At 45.4% G+C, this 19,758-nt stretch overlaps 1 protein-coding gene across 4 annotated transcripts in view; it reads left to right on the top strand.

Annotated features, from left to right (window-relative positions):
• The window catches only part of LOC119211261 (glutamate receptor 3), a 68,499-nt gene extending 57,966 nt beyond the window's left edge, over window positions 1–10,533 (top strand). The window contains exons 13-16 of one of the 4 annotated variants that reach the window (XR_005119754.2): window positions 1,712–1,959; window positions 2,730–2,844; window positions 5,588–5,702; window positions 7,061–7,200. Coding sequence is in view for 3 of the 4 variants with exons in the window: in XM_037462039.2 (XP_037317936.1) it covers window positions 1,712–1,959; window positions 5,588–5,702; window positions 7,061–7,306 (609 nt within the window). In the remaining variant the exon portion in view is untranslated. Of the gene's footprint in view, window positions 1–1,711; window positions 1,960–2,729; window positions 2,845–5,587; window positions 5,762–7,060; window positions 7,309–8,682 lie in introns of those variants that run through there. The other 3 variants (XM_037462039.2, XM_037462040.2, XM_037462041.2) reach the window with 3 other exon arrangements.
• The last annotated feature ends 9,225 nt before the right edge of the window (window positions 10,534–19,758 follow it).

Raw genomic sequence — 19,758 nt, 5'->3', positions numbered from 1 at the left:
CTGTGTAGCAGAAACTGCTTTAAGCATCTCAGCGGTGACTTGACTCGCAATGGAATCGGCCTATTTAGGTTTTGGTCGCACTTGGTCCCGCCTCTGAAATTGATGAATTGACTTCATGAAGCACTGAGGCAGCACACTCTGTCGTCAGTAATCAATGCCCACATCCATTCTTTTCTCTTCATTTGAGGAGGCGTCTGCAGCTTTCCCCAACCGCAGAGCAGATGAGTCTGGGAAATTGCCCTCCAAACTAGTGTCCTTCCCACGATGTCTGACACATGCAAATTGAACACATTTAACAAGATTGTCAACAAAAACATCACGTGTAACTCCAACTGCCTCCCATCAGTTGCATTCAAAGCAGCAAGGCTATCAAGGCTTTTTCCTCTGAGCAGAGGGCATTCATATTTTTGGTTCCGTGGCTCACCCTTTGGTCTGATGCTCTGTGACGGCTGCCGTCAAACACGTTGTACATGATTACACAAAGTCAGTAAAGCACTTCAGTTAGGTCAAGGCTAATGCTTTTGTTTATTAATAAAAGTGCATCAGGGATCGAAATGCTCCTGTGGACTGTTACTGATTAGTTTCAGTCAACGAATGATACCCCTGACTGATTATTTCACATTTTATAATCACTGCAGGCTGACTTTGATGGCGTTGTGAGGTAAAATTGAAGAAAAAAAAAAAAAAAAAAGCACACACGGGGAAAGTATTTTCGACAGATGCTGGTATTATTAACAGCTTGTCCAAATTACACAAAGGCTTCGGTTGAAGGTAGATCTTTTGATTCAGCTGGTTGTTGAAAAGCATCCAAACCCCCCCTTGGTTTCTCTCTGGCCTTTACTAAAAGAAAGTCTATTTTTCATGTGGGATCCAGTCTGCTGTTCACACGGTGCCACTCGGGAACTGGCTGCTCGTCGCTGCTTGGACCCGGATCTGTTCAAAGTGTGAAATGCCTATGCCAAAATAAATCCAGCGGCATTGAATAATTCAATTGATGCTTATTATAGATAGCGTTCAACTCGCATAGATTTTTACAGGCTGGCTAAGCCTTACCCCGGGCGCTGGGAGGAGGCTCGTCTGTGTCACTTTGTCACTTTCTCTTAAATCGCATGCGCGCTGCCTCTGAGTCACAATTGAGATTTTTACACAAAGGACGGAGTTGTTGAAAATGAAGGAGTGTAATAAGTTCTACGAGTTGAATTAAAACAATCAACCAAGGCTCGGAAGTTCGCCAAGACATTGGTCCAAAAAGGTTTTTCCTATAAATCATCATTATCCGCGCTTCACTGACACAAAAGTTTAATAACTAAAGATATGTTTGCATAAAGTCCAAAAATGCCAGTGTTTTCTACAATAACCCAATTTGCATGACATTATTTACTGAACAGGTGATGTGTGGTTCTCATTCACGCTCGGTGAATCCGAGCCTCGAGCTGCAACAATAAATCTACATCTCTGCTGATGAGAAGAGATGGATTTTTTTTTTATTTTTGTACTTCATGATCTTGTAAAGTCGACCAGCTATATTTTCTAGGAGTATTTAAAGATATCACACTACCTTTTTGCCAAGATGTCTATAAATACTTCAGGATGTTTAAACAAAGTGATCATTAAGCACAAAAATCCTATAAAATCCATTAAATGCCTTACGTTTGTTTTTACTTTTCTAACCTACTTCTCCCTTTTCTCCCCCCCCCCCCCCCCTGCACAGCGATCCAAAATAGCCGTGTATGAGAAGATGTGGTCATACATGAAATCCGCTGAGCCCTCGGTGTTTGTTAAGACCACACCCGATGGCGTGGCCCGGGTACGAAAGTCAAAGGGCAAGTTCGCCTTCCTCCTCGAGTCCACCATGAACGAGTACATCGAGCAGCGGAAGCCCTGCGACACCATGAAAGTGGGCGGGAACCTCGACTCGAAAGGATACGGTGTGGCGACGCCCAAAGGCTCAGCATTAAGGTGGGTGGAATAATATAACAATATCCTCCATGTTGTTATAGTACTCCACCTACCCTGATGTCCCCCTGTTGTCATTCTCTTCTCTTCCTCTTCTTGTATTAGTTTTATGGACACAGAGGTAACGGTAGTATGCCTTTAAATGCACTTGGATACGAAGGTTATATGACAATCAAAGTTGACTTTTCATGTGTGTATATGTGTGACAAAAGCTGTTAACCTCCAGTAGAAGAGTCCAATCCAGATGAGAAGGCTGAAGCTAACAATCATTTCACATTTATGTCTCTCTTACTGTTGCTTTTCTTTCTCCTTCGATCTCTCCCTCCGTCCCGTGTGTTGTCCTACCTGACTGTTGTGTTGTCACTTTTAATTTAACAGTTCAATGGTTTTTCAATTTAGCCTTTAAAAGCCGCGCTGTCACTCGTGACGAATGTTAATTGCATGATGTTTTGTTGTTTGTACTTTTCTTCTGAAAGACAAGTGTCCCCATCCCGCACACTTCAGTTCTAAACTACGTAACCCTTCAGGCCACCTTTTCCAAGATTTAACATTATCTAGTCTTTTCGTATCTCTCCACATTCCTTAAATTCTCAAACAATTTGTCCTTTCCTAGACCATTCTGATTAACAGATCCTGTGCATAAGCCCCCGCTTAGAAAGCGGTGGTCTCACTACCGTAACCGATCATTACGATGCTTAGTACAATTATGACTTTGCATTAGATTTCTCACGGACCTGTGCATTTTCTTACAAGTTATGTTTTATCGTTTCAAGAAATGCTGTTAACCTGGCAGTTTTAAAACTGAATGAGCAAGGCCTCTTGGACAAATTGAAAAACAAATGGTGGTACGACAAGGGAGAGTGCGGCAGCGGGGGAGGTGACTCCAAGGTCAGCCTCGATGTCACCACAATCGGGTACCATAGTGCAGAGTAATCGGCAGAGCTGTTACACCAACCCAACCAAAACCAGGCCAAACGTCCGCCCCCGACCAACCTGCTACAGCCCCCACGGCAGATCACCCAATTAACCCCTCGTCTGACCAGACGCTTTAACAGCTCAGAGCGACCAAGGAGCCTTTGTGTAGCCAACAGAAGAAAAAAAAAAAAAAGATATTTGTGGTTAGTGAAAGAGAAATAAAACAGGACTTGTCTTTGAGATTAATCCTCCTAAAAAGATGGAGACTTTAGGTGAATGTGGCTGCCTTGCAGTTGTGAAAGGTTGAGCTTTACTTATTCACCCTTACACATGTGCAGGGTAGATCACCAGGTTGCAGACGTTAGGGCTTCGTCTAGGTAGCTTCGACGGTGTGAGTAAAACCAGTTGATGAAGTCACACGCGGGTGATTGGTCTCTAGGTATTCCAGGGATTCGATATTTCACATTGAAAAAGAAGAGCCAAAGCCTCCAGCCTTCCACCCTGAAGTTAAAGCTCTCCCAGTCTATCCAGTACTCCGCCGCACAGCTGCTTCGCATCCACGACCCCGGGCCCACAACCTGTGAGCTTTTAACGCCTCAAAATGGCTGCTCCGCTGCGGCTGACAGGGAAGCAAGGGGAACAGCTGCGTCTTGATGGGACTAAGCATTGCAGGCAAACGTGAGAATTCTAATTAAACAAAAGACAAGCGATTTCTGTTCAGTGAGTGACGTGATAAACCACCTCTGCTTTGATTCCACTACTCGCCGTTCCTTCCCCAACCCAGCGACGGCACGGCTGGGACCCTTTTTGACCATCAGATCCCTTCTGCTATGGTTAAATGAAGAACGATTTTTTATTTATTTTTTCCTCATTGGGGAAGCTAATGGTGCCAAGTGTGTAAACTCACTCGACCATGAACACATAATGCTACTCAGACCGCGTCCCATTCCAACGTGTGCTATTTTCTCTCAATCACATAATGCCCACCAGCAATACTCTTTACACTCCAGGTCAATCTGCTAACAAATGAAGCTGTCAGCACATGAATGTGATGATATGGATCTGGTAATTGGAGAGATTACGGGCGAGCTGCAAAGGTCCCGTGGACGGCAGATTGTGTCATTACACACTTAATGCCATTTTTCACGGATCGGGCCGGGCTCAAAGTGAACAGTTAAGCTGCTGCCAGTCATTTTTAAAATAGCAAAGCACAAGAGGCCGCATGGGGCACGGGGTCAAATGACGTCAACGCCAAAAGGCGGTGGTTGATTTCTGAGATTTTTTTTAATTTTTTTAAAATGTTTCCCTTGCTAACATTGTTATATTCTGTAGTCACTGAGCTCAAGAGGCCCCCTCTTGCTCAGGAGCCATTTGAAGGTATGTACTGTACTGCTTCCTGGCTTGTTGTGGCTCCCCAGGACTCAGTGGAAAGGCCCCCGGTTAGCTGGAATGGAGCCGCGCTGCGCTCCAAACAGGGCATCGCTCGGGCCCTGTCCCAGTCACAGCTCCTCGTTCCAACACACATTGGGAGATGCACATAATCCTGCACACAGCTGCATGTGCGCCCCCCCCCACACACACACACACACACAGACAGTTAGCACAGCTCTTTCATGCCCTCAGGCACAACAGAGTGCAGCCTAGATTGAGTTTCAGACACAGAGCATGATACAGGGTAATTGCATTGTTAATCAATGTCTCTCCGAGCCAAGACAATAGTCGGGGTCTTCACAGTCCGTTTCTCCGGATGGGCTATGAGAGACATACAGTGGTGTAATCTTCTCTCAGTGCATTATGCATTGCAGGAGTCCCTTTGGGGGACTTTGTTCCCGAGGAGCAGCAGGGTGGCTCATTTTTTTTTTCTTGGCTTTTCACTTTTACAACAGTTAGAGATTAATGTGAACCACAAATGATCCACTGCAAGCAGGGATTTTTCTTTTTGTTCAAATATTTTCGTGCTTTTAAAACATTGTGATAATGTTTAGTTGCATACAGTAGTTTGACATTTTGTAGATGTGAAACAGCAAAAAAAAAAATGCTGTGTCAGACATTAGATTATGCAGCCACAGGGAAATATGAGATAAATTATTCCACTGATACTCTTGAGCTTAGTCTTCTAGCTCTGTGCCGTTTGGTTCAGGCATCTGACACTAATCTGCATAATTGGGAGATAAAGTTTTCTTAGCGATATAAAACACGTAAGAATTAATTAAGCTTTCACTTTTGGGCAGAGTTGCTCGGATATGACATTGGTTGTAATACCTGATTGTTGTCGTGCTGGTGCTATTAGCCATTTGCAGGATTAAGCTGATATTGGGCATCACCCATCATCCTTCTGTTGGTTAAGACAAAGCTCCCGTTGAACTGAACTTGTCAAACGCTGTCCAGGTTGTGCCCCCCCCCCCCCCCCCCCCCGTGATTCGTCCCCTACCTCCAAAGTAACATGCTTTTTGAAACCCATAGACTTGCAGATTTGTACTTTGCGTACCTGCTGGTCGCCCCTGTCAACAGCGTCTGCCGATTACTCAAAGCGATATGGGTAGGTCCTGGCTTTAGACTAGGGGTCATGAAGGTAATAGGTAGAATGCCTGCTCTCTGTGATGTTGACATAGCCAGGAGCCCTGCTTTATCGCTTTGTAAAGTATGTAGTAGTTTAAAAGTTGAATAACATAAAATAACATAATATAATGTTATTTATGTTATTTCCCACGTGAAGAACTCCTGTAAACCTTGCAGTATTGAAACTCAGTGAACAAGGCATCTTAGACAAGCTGAAAAACAAATGGTGGTACGATAAGGGTGAATGTGGAACCAAGGACTCTGGAAGTAAGGTCAGTCGCTGCAGGTCTTTTGTACTGATTCCAAATTGCATTTTGACGTACTGTTCATATGCAAGACAAGACTCTATATTATACATTTTGCTTATTTGCTACACATAATTTTTATTCTTTCTTTTGTTAGTGCTTTTTCTGCCACAAGCTGTAACACAGTTTGTACGTGGCTTCAACACAAGGCACTCCTTCCCCAAATTGATTTTTTTCTTTTATTGCAATAGAGATAAAATCTAGAAACACCCTTTTTTTATTTAACTGTAGTGATAATAACGTGGGGATACTCCCAAAGTGCCTTTTAGATACACTATTTCAATTGAATCACAACAGTTGTTGATGAATGCTATTTTTGCTCATTTTCACTCTCGACATTCATGATACTTTGACCATTATGCTGCTGTTCCTATTTACCAAACTGTTAATGAAAATTTGATTTATTTGTCTTATTACTAGTTTGCATTGCAATGTGTATATTGCGTTCTTTGGCCTCCTGTGGTGTGATGAACAAGCAAAGCCTCTCATTGTGACGACTTGCTCAAATCCCACCGCCGGGTCTCCAAACCGTGTGGCTGCTCGGAGCTGAGGTTTGAGGCTCTGTTTGCACATGACAAGAAATTGGGGAATGTAATAAACTCATGATTTAACCCTCTGAGTCGAAGCCTCGGATCGTAGGTGAGGGGTTGCTGGGTAGCTTTCTGATATTTCCTTGCTCACAGGGTTAAACTGCAAATAGTAAAACTCTAATGAACAAATTTTGAATGAATTTGTTTGGTAGGTAAGCAGCAGCAAAATGGTTTGATTTTTAGTGTTTTGTTTTTTTTTAAACTTTAATGGAATTATCATTCATCTATTATGAATTTGACTGTACTGTATGACAATGTTGCCAAGAGAGTTATACGTACACGTCGCCAAGAGGATGAATCCTTTTTTCATTTTTTTTTTTTTTTTTTTTTTTTTAAAGATAGGGATTTTCAGAGCTGTCGACCTATGCGATACTGACCAGCTTCCTTACATGGTCAAGAGCAGAAGCATTTTACATTCTGTCCATGTAGAGTAGGGAAGGGAAAGCTCTACATTCACCAGCAGACAGAGCCTCCGGGCTTCGTTCTCCTCAGTGGAGAACGGCTCGACTCGGGCAGTCTTTACGCAGGAAGTCAACACACTAGCCCTTACATCTTCACATTTTTGGTTTGCCTGTAGCTGTTAGTGTCCATAATCTGCCATACAAGTGAGGTAGAGCATGACGACGTGGTAGAGCAGTTTAAGCCGATGGCTACGCGAGGCTCAGTTTGAAGCAGGATGTGTGTTGTTCTTCTGCCCTTGCAAAACTCTTAACTACGTTATTCCCTTTCCTCCAGGACAAGACAAGTGCTCTCAGCCTAAGCAATGTGGCTGGTGTCTTCTATATTCTGGTTGGAGGGCTGGGGCTGGCCATGATGGTGGCTCTGATAGAGTTCTGTTATAAATCGAGGCAAGAAACCAAACGGCTGAAATTGGCCAAGAATGCCCAGAACTTTAAGCCGGCTCCCCCGACCAACACCCAGAACTTTGCCACATACAGAGAAGGCTACAACGTGTACGGAACCGAGAGCGTTAAGATCTAGAGGTACGTCGCCGCTGCTCACCGTCCACACACCGTCCACACACCGTCCACACACCGTCCACACACCGTCCCCACACCGTCCACACACCGTCCACACACCGTCCACACACCGTCCACACACCGTCCCCACACCGTCCACACACCGTCCACACACCGTCCCCGGGCCCAGTGGCAGATGAATCATTTAGCGTCCTGTCACACCAGCCAGAGTGAGAAATTCATTTGTATGTGTTGCTGTGGGGCTGCTGCTCGTGAAACTGTTTACGGTTGTCGTGTCGGGACACAACAGGACACATGTGTCCCCTCAAGTGCAGCACGCCAGAGACACGCCGGGTTGGCCCTGTAAACTTGGGTGGTGCCTCGGGCTACGTGCAGAAATTCACAGCGCACTTACATAACAACTGTTATTATATATACAGTATATATATATATTATATTATATACTGTTGTTGAGTTATGAACAAGAAAATATGTGTTTTATTCTGTGACTAATTGGATTTAGTAAGAAGGGTTAGTTCTCCCAAATTGCCAATAACACTCACTCACTTACCTTTAATGGTCTCTCATACAGATGTTTTGGGTTTTATGTGCCAAAGTTTGGATATTTCCTTCATCTTAACTATGTTCAGCAATTAGTTTTTTAATTTGATGTCATTTTGTGCCTGGCAGGTGTGCAACAATTTATTCAAACTTGAAAATAACTGGCTGATACGTCTGAAAACATTTAGTGAGGCGGGAGGTGGATCAAAACAGTAAAGGTGTGAGGATGATGTGATGCGACTCTGTGGGGTTTGGCGCCATAAAGTAACGCACAATAAATCGTTTTCAGCAGTATTCGCTTTTGGGAGCACACCTATTCCTGTGCACGGTCCACAGAGCCCACTGCGAACTGCTTTCACAAGGACTACTTCTTCTGTAGGAACGCGTTGGGTAGTTCCACTAAAAGCTCACCAGGGGGTAGGCGGGAATGAAAACCATGGCTCCGTACAGCAGGTTCTACGGCACTGAACCAAACCGAGGGGAGTCCCAGGAGTGCACAGGTTAAAAGGACTTTTACAGGACTGCAGAGCAGCGTCATTTAAGGGCCTTGAAAACATGTTGAGATTCAGAAAGCTGTGGGTTAGTTGGTGCATGTATTTTTATGTTGCTTGGGCTGGCAAGTTGTTTTCAGTGTTAAACTGAGTGGAAAAAGTAAACGTGAAATCAAAATGTCCAAGGGCTTTAAAAGATATATTATTTCAGATAATGATAGAATTTCCAGACATGTGGTGATTGAGGTGCTACTTACTACCCGTGCAGATGTCTTTTTTCTTCAATGCCATCGACATTGTACCTCAAGTCTCGCCGCGTTTGCTTCTGCCCTGTGTGTCGGCACAGGTTTTTAGGAAACACACCCATTGTCCCTTACAACTGTGACTGAACATCTGGAGGAACGGAACAGGATCACGAGGATTGAGCTCCAGGCCGAATCTTCTCGGGGCGGACAAGGCACGATAATCTGCAGCGACGACACGACTGGACGGGTCACGGGAAGAGCCGCCGCGGTTCCCTCCTCTCAGTGCCTTACGGAACTCTGAGTCCAATCAATGCAACGCATTCACAATGATATTGCTTTTTGCTTGAAACTCATACAAAACAGAAGAATGGTGCAGCGATTGAAATATATAGATCTATGTATTTCATATATATGTAGATCTATATAAATATATATATAATACATTTGACATGTTTAAAATGAATGAGAGAACTAAAGCCATCATTTGCAACCCGAAGCACACTTTGAAGTGCCAGAAAGACGACGAATCTTGTATAACAATTGTCTAATTGGTTTTCTTGTAATCCATATGATCAGATTACTCTTCATCCTTCTGCTACCAGATTTTCACTGGTTATATCTGTTCAAGTCGTTTTATTAGATCTATTCAGTGCACTGTAAGACACTGGTTAGTTGACTATAGCTTTTATACTGCTGTGAGTCACTTATAGTGACCTTGTACCTGTTTTAAAAAGACAGATTGATCTTATTGGAGCGAGATGCCATTCAGCCCCGAAACAATTATAGGTGTGTTGTTTGTACTCTAAACTCTGGTGCTGCTGCCACTGTCTTCTGATCGTCTAATTGGACTGGTGAAGGTGAGACAAGGGTCTGGTTTGGCTTTTAGGCACTACAGAACCAGGTGATAATTCGCACTTCCAATACTGCCAAGAGTGGGTTTTGTATGACAAAGAGGGTTTAAAGCAAAGTATTTATGCTTCGGTCAAATAAGAAATTCTGTTTGTGATCTGTGAGTTTGTAAAATATCAAAAGGGGCCCTGACTCACCGAGGCTCGTCTCTTCTCAAACAAAGTTTAGAGTCAATCTCCTGTACGTGAAAGTTAAACCAAACAAAAACGGTAATTCAATGGTAGAATAACTGCAATCCAATTAAAGGAAAACAGTAATGGCTTTTAAACTGTAGTATTTTGGATTACCTCACCATTTTCTTTGACAATTGCACATTTTACAGCAAGTGGTCTGCTTTAAAATTTGATTTCCTCTAATGAGCATTACAGTGTTTGGTAACTTCACCTTAGTAAATGAAAATGAAAAATGTACGAATACAATGGAAAATAGATTTATACAAGATTAAACCAGGGAGCGCCCTGAAGCTTAGCACATTTTCATATTGCTGTAATCATTTCTTTTCTTTCAAAAAGACTGTGATTCCATAGGATTTACGAAGATAACTAATCACCTGAAACTATGGACAGATACTTTTATACATATATAGATATATACATACATCTATATATATATATGAACTAAAAAAAATAAACTGATAATGTGAAGAAAAGCAAAGAAAGAGCTGAGAAAGATGTGTACATTTAGATACATTAGAATTATTTATATTACATGATGAAAGACTGGTTTCCCCTTTTTAGTTCTTTTTTTTTTTTTTCTAAAAAAAATGCATGTGAATTCAGTGATGCTTGACGAGCTACTCACAAAGCGACCGTAGGTCGATGCCCAGCCCCGGTTTTATTCTTTTCTCAATCCGTTTCACCTCGTTTCTTTTTTGTATACGCCTCACCTTCTGCAACAACAACAACAACAAAAACGTGAACTTGCCGGGCGTAGTAGTGGGTGCAAAAAGCGCGAGAGATGCATGCTTAATTTGCTGAACCTCGTTAGTGAGGCGCTGTACAGAGAATTTTAATACATTTTGTAAATAAAATGTACAGAAAGGATTCAGTGTCTCTGTTGTCGTCATTTACCAACACCTTCGCTGCGAATAATAATGCTTACAATTTTGCGACCTGCTGCGGCTCAGGTTTAACTCCAGTGTGGCGGATTGTCTGTAGCCCCCCTGCAGACAAATATACAAAGTAATAGGTCCCACATTGAGCCGTCTGTGGAAGTGTGTGTGTGTGTGTGTGCGTGTTTTGGATCAATAGTAAGCACCATCTGCTTCACTCGTGCTCCCCTGCATTGCATCCACTGATTGAGGGCTCCATTGACAGCTTCATATCTCTCTCTCTCTCTCTCTCTCTCTGTCTATATATATAAAATGTGACACAATCAATACGGTATTATTTCATAACTTGTGCTGGAATTATAAGCAACACAGCTTTCATGTGCAGTATGTTGGTGGTTAAGCTTCAAAAAAGTATTTTTTTTTAGGGAGGATGTTTTGGTCAGGATTTGCTTAAGTACATACAGCATAGGGTAATGTTAATCATTTAAACCCTGCTTATTCCCACAGTGTAAATTCTCCCATACAGGCCTACTGTAAATGAGCACAATGCTCGATAGATTGCCCGGACGCTCCTGGGTCTTTTTACTGGTCTCTGGGTTTGCATTGTGCGGTAAAATGAGCTCCTCCTTCCACAGATCCAGCCTGCCACAGCTCAAATAACAAATCCCACAAACATGGCAAAAGACCAGTGGGTATTTTCTCTTTCATTTTTTTGGGATGCAGACACTATGATTTAGGATTTATTCACTGCAGCAGTCCTGTAGCGGGGACTCTACTGTACGGTCCAAACAACCTATTTCTGACAAAGCATGAAAGGATATTGCTTTTTTGTTCTTCCTTTGCCTCGCTGCCTCTCCTTTGGTGCCTTTTTTTTCTCTTTGTTATGCCTGTACTGCTTTCAAACAGGAACGAGAAAACACGGAAGAGTGGCGCATGTGGACGGCACTGATGCTCATGAGACTATTCCCCCGGAATTAGTTTGCTCACCTACAGTATGAGAGGATGACACGGTGACCGTGCTGGTCCCTGAAGAAAGGGATGAGGCCTTCCATTGTGAGAACGCACAAATGAAAGGATCTGTTAATCTGGTCACAGGACGGAGCCCACTCGCTTCCACCAGAAGACAACTCATCATCCAACACGCCAAACTGTGCCGCTGTGGACTGGCTGGTTGTGACGCTGCCTCCGCGGGCCTGTAGCTGTGAAAGCTCCTCTCCATCGCTAAGAGGAGGGTGGTTATATGTGTGTGTGTGTGTGTGTGTGTGTGTGTGTGTGAGGGTGATGGTGAGAGAAGTAGGGAACGAATGCATGCACGAGAGAGAAATAAAGGAAACTCAAAAGGCTGAAAGAAGACATGTCATGAGGAGGATACTTTGATTACCGCTACGAAAAAGAAGAAAAGAGACACTTTCTGGTTGACCAGCTCCCTCATTTCTCTGCTCTATGTCGGTCTCTGTCTCTCCAAGGACACAATGAATACATCCTTTTTTCTCCCTTTTAGCTCCAGCTATCGTCAAGAGCACCTGGAGAGACCTGCACTTGACATTCAAGGTCATTTGACATTGATCCGCCTCCAAAAACATGGACCCCATTGTGTGAAATTATAGTTATATTAAATCTAAAGCCAGGAATCTTTATCTATCTGTGTGTGTATAGGCCGTAAGCTTTAATAAGTCCAGTCATGACGAATCTACCCCATAGGCCTACGTCCATTTGCTTGTCGAAATGTGGAGGTTGGTGCAGTTCGGACCAGTGACACGTCCAATATTAATAAAAATCGTGAATAAACAAGCATCAAAGCCCATATCAGTGAACAGCAAAGAGATGTGGAGAGATGACACATGGAGTGTATATGTGGAGCCTTTAGGATATGTCCAAAACATAAATGTATATATGTGCACTGAAACATCAAGTGCATTCTAAATTGAATAAACAATAAAGATATATGCATGAACCAGGGCCCAAGATTTACTCTTTAACTGTTACATAAAGGATGTGCGTTTGCAGTGTTTTGTTGGTATGTCTCCTATTTATACAAAACCGCACTTCTTCACAATATGATTAACACAGGTGTGACTCAGAAAACCGTGCAGATCCCGTTACTGTTTGACTAAACCTGAACGGGCAAGACTCACGATTCCGCTGCGAGCGCGGCTTGATTGCCGGCGATGGATGTGCCGGATCCTGCATCTGCAGAGACAGCTGTCCTTGTGGGAGTTTGGTGTACCACAGATTCAGGGTCCACATTTAATCGCGGGGGACGGCTGCAATACACCAAACAGATTGTTCTGACACCAAAAAAAACAAACAAGTGAGGTCAGATCGGACTGGCAAGGTTCACTCAAGCTTAGGGGCGGACCACATTCATGTTAGCTCCGAATATGAATACATTTGTTCACATAGGAAAGGAAAAACTGCACCTGAATTTGACTTAAACTTAAACACTATTGTTTTGCATGCATTCCTTATGGAAGCCACTGAGTGAATGTCACACGGAACGGGCTGGTGCAGGCGGAAGCAGGCAGGACTCAGACGCAGGATCTTCAGAATGTGCTTTTTATTCTGCACAAAAACCAACAAAAGCCAACGGACATGCACCAACGAGGAGTAACATGGACAATGACGCGACAAAGGACAACTGGCACACAGGGCTTAAATACACAAGGGAGGTGCAGGTGATTGGACACAGGTGGAATCAATCACGCAATCACAAGACCACGCAGGAAGTGAAGTTAACCCAGGACCACAAGAGACATGAAACTTCAAACTAAAACAGGAAGCGAAGCCAAACCGTGACAGAACCCCCCCCTCAAGGACCGAATTCCAGACGGTCCTAAAGGGGAGCAGAACCGGAAAAAATCAGACAAGGGGAGGGAGGGTGGGGACCCGACGATCCTGGACCGCGCGGGGAACTCCGGGTGATGGCGGCCATGTGTCGGGTCCTTCGGGGGGCCGGCCGGGCCTCAGGGTCTCGGGGGGTCTGGCGGGGCGGCGGCCGGGCCTCAGGGTCTCGGGGGGTCTGCCGGGTCGGCGGCCGGGCCTCAGGGTCTCGGGGGGTCTGCCGGGTCGGCGGCCGTGCGTCGTGGCGGGGGGCGCCGAGCAGTGCGGCTCCGGCGTCGTCGTGGCGGGGGGCGCCGAGCAGTGCGGCTCCGGCGTCGTCGTGGCGGGGGGCGCCGAGCAGTGCGGCTGCGGCGTCGTCGTGGCGGGGGGCGCCGAGCAGTGCGGCTGCGGCGTCGTCGTGGCGGGGGGCGCCGAGCAGTGCGGCTGCGGCGTCGTCGTGGCGGGGGGCGCCGAGCTGTGCGGCTCCGGCGTCGTCGTGGCGGGGGGCGCCGAGCTGTGCGGCTCCGGCGTCGTCGTGGCGGGGGGCGCCGAGCTGTGCGGCTCCGGCGTCGTCGTGGCGGGGGGCGCCGAGCTGTGCGGCTCCGGCGTAGTCGTGGCGGGGGGCGCCGAGCTGTGCGGCTGCGGCGTCGTCGTGGCGGGGGGCGCCGAGCTGTGCGGCTGCGGCGTCGTCGTGGCGGGGGGCGCCGAGCTGTGCGGCTGCGGCGTCGTCGTGGCGGGGGGCGCCGAGCTGTGCGGCTGCGGCGTCGTCGAGGCGGGGGGCGCCGAGCTGTGCGGCTGCGGCGTCGTCGAGGCGGGGGGCGCCGAGCTGTGCGGCTGCGTCGTCGTCGAGGCGGGGGGCGCCGAGCTGTGCGGCTGCGGCGTCGTCGTGGCGGGGGGCTCCGGCCCAACCCCTGACCCCACCCTCCCTTCAAGGACCGACTTCCAGGCGGTCCCAAGAGGGTGGGAGGGAGGGGTCATGGTCAGGCGCCGCGGGGCCGGGACCGGGGGCGTGGTTCTCGGGGCAGGAACGGGCGCTGACCGGGTTCTCGGGGCAGGAACGGGCGCTGACCGGGTTCTCGGGGCAGGAACGGGCGCTGACCGGGTTCTCGGGGCAGGAACGGGCGCTGACCGGGTTCTCGGGGCAGGAACGGGCGCTGACCGGGTTCTCGGGGCAGGAACGGGCGCTGACGGGCGTCTCGGCGCCGGAACGGGCGCTGACGGGCGTCTCGGCGCCGGAACGGGCGCTGACGGGCGTCTCGGCGCCGGAACGGGCGCTGACGGGCGTCTCGGCGCAGGAGTGGGCGCTGACGGGCGTCGTGGACGGTGTTGCTGCCGCCGACCTCGGAGGTCCAGGACGTGGGGATCGTACCTGGCCTGGAGGAGGGCGGCCAGCTCCAGCACCTGCTTCCCGCGTTCGCTGAGGGCTGGAGGCTGAGCGCTGGCCTCCCACTGCGAGTCCCAAGCGGTGTCTGGACAGCGGCGAGGGCGTCGACCGGAACGCCGCCCGGAGCCTGCTGGCGAGCCGGGGTCGGCGTTACGCCTGGCAGCCTGCTGCACGCTGCGGGGACCGCCGAGGGCCAGACGGGTTCCCAAAACGGGTTCACAAAATTGAATCCCGCTGAGTCCTTCCATGGTCGCGTCATTCTGTCACAGGGTTCGGGCTGGAGCAGGCAGGACTCAGACGCAGGATCTTCAGAATGTGCTTTTTATTCTGCACAAAAACCAACAGAAGCCAACGGACATGCACCAACGAGGAGTAACATGGACAATGACGCGAAAAAGGACAACTGGCACACAGGGCTTAAATACACAAGGGAGGTGCAGGTGATTGGACACAGGTGGAATCAATCACGCAATCACAAGACCACGCAGGAAGTGAAGTTAACCCAGGACCACAAGAGACATGAAACTTCAAACTAAAACAGGAAGCGAAGCCAAACCGTGACAGTGAATAACTGAACCGAAAATGGTGTTGAAGTAAAAGTCTGTTTAGTTATTAAAAAGGATTCAAAGCAAAATGAATAGTAAAATATTATCAGAAATAGTGTTATATCATTAGATTATTATGACTGATGTATTCATGTAAAAACAGCATTTTTGGGTGCAGCTAATGATTGTTGTCACTATGGATTAATCAGCTGATTTTCACCCTTAGTTTTCTCTATCGATCAATTGACTGTAATAACAAACAACATGTCTAGAAAGTAATTAAAATTATTGAAATAATTGATTGATGATTATAGTTACTCATCACATCCCAGAAGCTGGTTACATGAAATATCTTTGCATGAAAAGTAACAATTCATAAAAAAACATAATTAATCTTAATTTGTAAAGTATGTCAGAACAACCTTTTTTTTTCAATTCTCAGTCTGTAAGATCTTGTAAGAGTTGAATTTCCCCCCCACGAGCCTCAGTGATGCACCCACGGTCTTACATTCTTACATTCCTCCTATATCCCTCAAAAAAGGATTTTTTTCTCAGGGAGCCTTTAAAGAACATGTTGAACCCATGGCCTAACACACAAAGCATTGTGTGGCTGGATTACATTATTGATTATTGTTGTTGAGTCCCTGTGGAGTAAATGCTGTGTCTTCCTCTGCAGCAGTGATTTCTCTAAAGTATTAGCGTAGGACGCTTTTGCTCTTTGATTCTAAGAGGGGGCTAACAGTAAATTCTGTCAGTTCAACATTGCTATCTGATGAAAGGCCAATGTTGCTTTGCTGTGGGGTCCTTATTACATTTTGCTTTAATCAATAACACCAACATAATGATGAAGAAAAACACCAGCATTAATAAGGTGCACAGTGAGCATACTATGTCCAGAGATTCTCTATGGCAATTTTAAGTAGAAAACGGGACATTCTACATCTTTTATGCATTAGTGTGCTTGAGTGAGACTGAACCCCAATGCGCTGCATGTGTGATGCACAGCAGCCTGCTGCTCATAAAGGGACGGTGCTACGGCAGAGGTCAAATGTCACGCTTGTGACCTTTCAAATAATGTTGAAGAAGCATCTTTAATGTTTTACACTATTAAAAATCGCTCAAAGGGTCCCCTTGGGTCTATGTTTTATTGGAGTTTTCAGCCAAATTTATATTTTCTACATGTCTAAATATTATTACTTCAGAGTTTCCAGTATTTGTATAACAGCTGAACAAAGTGTGTTAAAATAAAAATGAATACAGTGAAGTTCTGACTTAAGTTGTAGCTTTATACTTCTATGAGACACTAGACACGTGGACGCCGTTGCGTCCCACATTGGTTTGTGGACAGCCGCTTTGAAGCCTCACATTTTAACCGTCGCCATCTTTTTCCCCTTTTTGCTTTTTTTTCAAGTGAGAGTAAAGGGTGGAGCGAAGTAACACTGAACTGTGAATAAACAAAAGTTCATAATGTCTTCTACGGTAACAAATAGAAAGGTGAGTAAGGTGATTTTCTCATGGACCTCTACACAGCTAGACTCCTTTTTGCATCCCGAGGAGTCGCCCCCTGCTGGCCAAGAGAGAGAATGTCAGTTTAAGGTACCATGGCTTAATCTCAAAGTTACTGGTTGTTTCCACCAAGCTAAGATATCAAGATGCTGCCAGATTTCGCAAAACTGTTCCTTAAAATTACAACCGTTAAAACATGGAATCGCTTCCAACGGTTCCTAGATCTTAACTAAACACATCACCTTTGAAATGAGATTAAAAAAACTCTGTTGGCCACAAGAATCTGCAGATTCTGCATAACAGTTTCAGGTCAGCGTGGACCAACGTCCCTGTGGAGCTTGTTGCTGAATCTGTGCTTTCTGAAAGTAAAGTGAAAAATAAAGTACCAGAAAACTCTCAGTCATGGTTTACGGTTACTTTGTCTGTTCATGAATATAGTTATGTACTTTCCTTAAACATGTGTAGTGACTGAAATGGATCAAAAGAAATGAAGAAAAAGTAGCAGGGGTTGAAATCCTGCAGCGCTTCATTAGTACGCCCCATTAGAAGTGACAAGTAGCTCAGTGGGACTTCACATCTGGACATTGCACTTCCTCCTTGTAGCTCAGGGCAACAGGCTCTTATACAGAATATTTAATAGATTTTCCAAATAGCTGACTGCAGAAATGCCCCCTTTGAAACAGAATTCGACCCAAATATATTGCAATGTTTGGAATGAATTTAAAAAATGAGATGTGATTGTCAGTCATGACAGTCCATGTGCGTTTTGCTTTTCAGAAAAGGAAATTGCTTTTGGTAACTGTTTGTTTATTTGTGTTGTGCTGGTCACTGGTCTTCGGCTTTGGCTTTTACAGTCCAATGTGTAATTCAAACATTAGAACAGATTCCGTATGCTGTTGTAATTGCTTTCCACAATAACAAAAGGGAATATAAGTCGGCTGTGGTCCATCCCTAAAGAAACCACTGATTGTTTTTTGATGAGAGTTCAATTGTATTTTTGTTACCCGACTGCAGCCCTTCTAAATGGCGCTGTTTGGGGGCAAAGCTAAATGTTTTTCACTAAACTGTGGGGGAGGATGTGTTCTCACGTTCTTAATAAACAGATCAGCCCACAGAAAGGTCACTGCATTATGCGTTGACTCATCCGTGAGTCACATGAAATAATGTCGGAGAGTGATCAGGGCCATGTTTTTTACCAAAAGGTATCTCCCGGCTACGATTATTTCATCACATGACAAACAATCATAGATGCTCTAAGCCTTGAAGGAATAGTTTGACATTTTGAAAGATACCCTGATTCTCGTATTTGCCCTTCCACAATCATTCACACTATTTAAAAACAGATTCAGTCGCAAGATTGATGATTTGTTTCCTGTTTTTCTTTCATTCTATGAGGCAGCTTCGGACAATCCAGGGACGTCACACGTGTTAATGTAACAATATTATAACTTTTGACAGAGGCTTGCGCTCCCGAGTAAAATAATGAGATTAATAGAACATCTTTTTTTTTCTCGCCAAAATGAACGATAGGCGCAGGCACTGGTGCATGTGTAACATGTACTTATACCTAGTGAAGGGAAGTAACTTAACTATCTACATAATTCAAAACTACAGCGTGGGGGGGGGGGTTGAAGAGGATCGTCTTTGCTGAAAATTGAACTGTGCGAAGTGGTTTGCTTTTGATTTCGTATGCAGAAGAAAACTTTGAGAAGAAATGATTGAGAAGTTGCTGCTTTGAAGACTTTGAAGAACGTAGAGTTGTTCACTGGACTTCAGACACTTAAAGTTGGTTAATATACGCACCATTCCTCTCAGTGTGAGAGTAGGCTCAGTGTATCGGAAGCAGCACCTTTGACAGAACACGAAGTCCTGTCTTTGTTTTAAAATACCAGACTTCAACTCCAACTGCTGCAACAAAGTTGAACAAGGAGCAAGCCGAGACACTACTTGAACATCACGGTTAAGTGGAGCCAGAGACGCGATTTCTCTGACGTTGTGACAGTGAATGTGTTGCGTGTTTTGTGTTTAGAATCATTATCGACGGTATTTACAAGACAATTCCACCGCCTTTACATTTGACAAGGCCCGAGCGTCTGAACGTGAGGTAGTAGTGTCAAACAGCGCTTGGATCGAGCAGAACAGAGAGAAAGGGCTCCAAAAGTCTCGCGTGCTGTAGACGAGCGACATGGTCCGTGTCTTTGAACAGGAAGTGGTGTTCTGTCGCAGCAGCTCCTCTGGAACCTAATTAGAGCTCTAAAGGCAGAGCGACTCATTCCTGTCGGCCCGCTACGTGTCGATGTACCTCAACACACCTTTGAGCAATCGTCAGAACTTCATTCAAAGCTTGAATTTAAATTGCTTTTCTTCACTCTCTTTTAATGACACCCAGTAGGTTACAGTAGATTAGACGCTAAGTGCAAATGCCATCTGTGGTTTGTGTTTTGCATACAAAACAGTCGCTAATGAAAAATCATTGCAAGCACATGTGTGGAAAAAAGGGATCCATTTTAAAGAATGTCTACATATGTGTTTTCAAAGTCCACTTTACCACCATTGTACAAATACACTGGCTTTGCAAGAATGCCAGTAGCCTTTTAATGAGATATTTTCGCCTATGTAGGAATGTTGCTTATTGCCAAAAGGCCTCCGGTTTTGAATAGGAAATTAATGAGGTGCGGCTTTATTCTCGAAATGTGAAGGCTGCTAAGGGGCATTTAACAGTAGCTTTACAGCTCCGTCGCTGAAAAGCATCAGAGAGGTCAGGGTAAGGGTGTACACCAGGAAATGTGCATGAGTTTAAGGGGATGTGATGGAAACACTGTCCTCGCTAAATTCTGAGGAATTGCCCGCTTTCAAGTAGAGTCATCAGCATATTTTCCAATTCACTGTCATTTCCCTCAATGACCATTACGGCAAAAAACCCTTCATCTGCTCCTCCGCTGCTCGACGGGCGCTATTCAAC

The sequence above is a fragment of the Pungitius pungitius genome, chromosome 2, assembly GCF_949316345.1.
Source record: "Pungitius pungitius chromosome 2, fPunPun2.1, whole genome shotgun sequence".
Lineage (NCBI taxonomy): Eukaryota > Metazoa > Chordata > Actinopteri > Perciformes > Gasterosteidae > Pungitius > Pungitius pungitius.
Note: the sequence above shows the minus strand (reverse complement) of the source record. Positions and strands in the feature narration are given on the sequence as shown.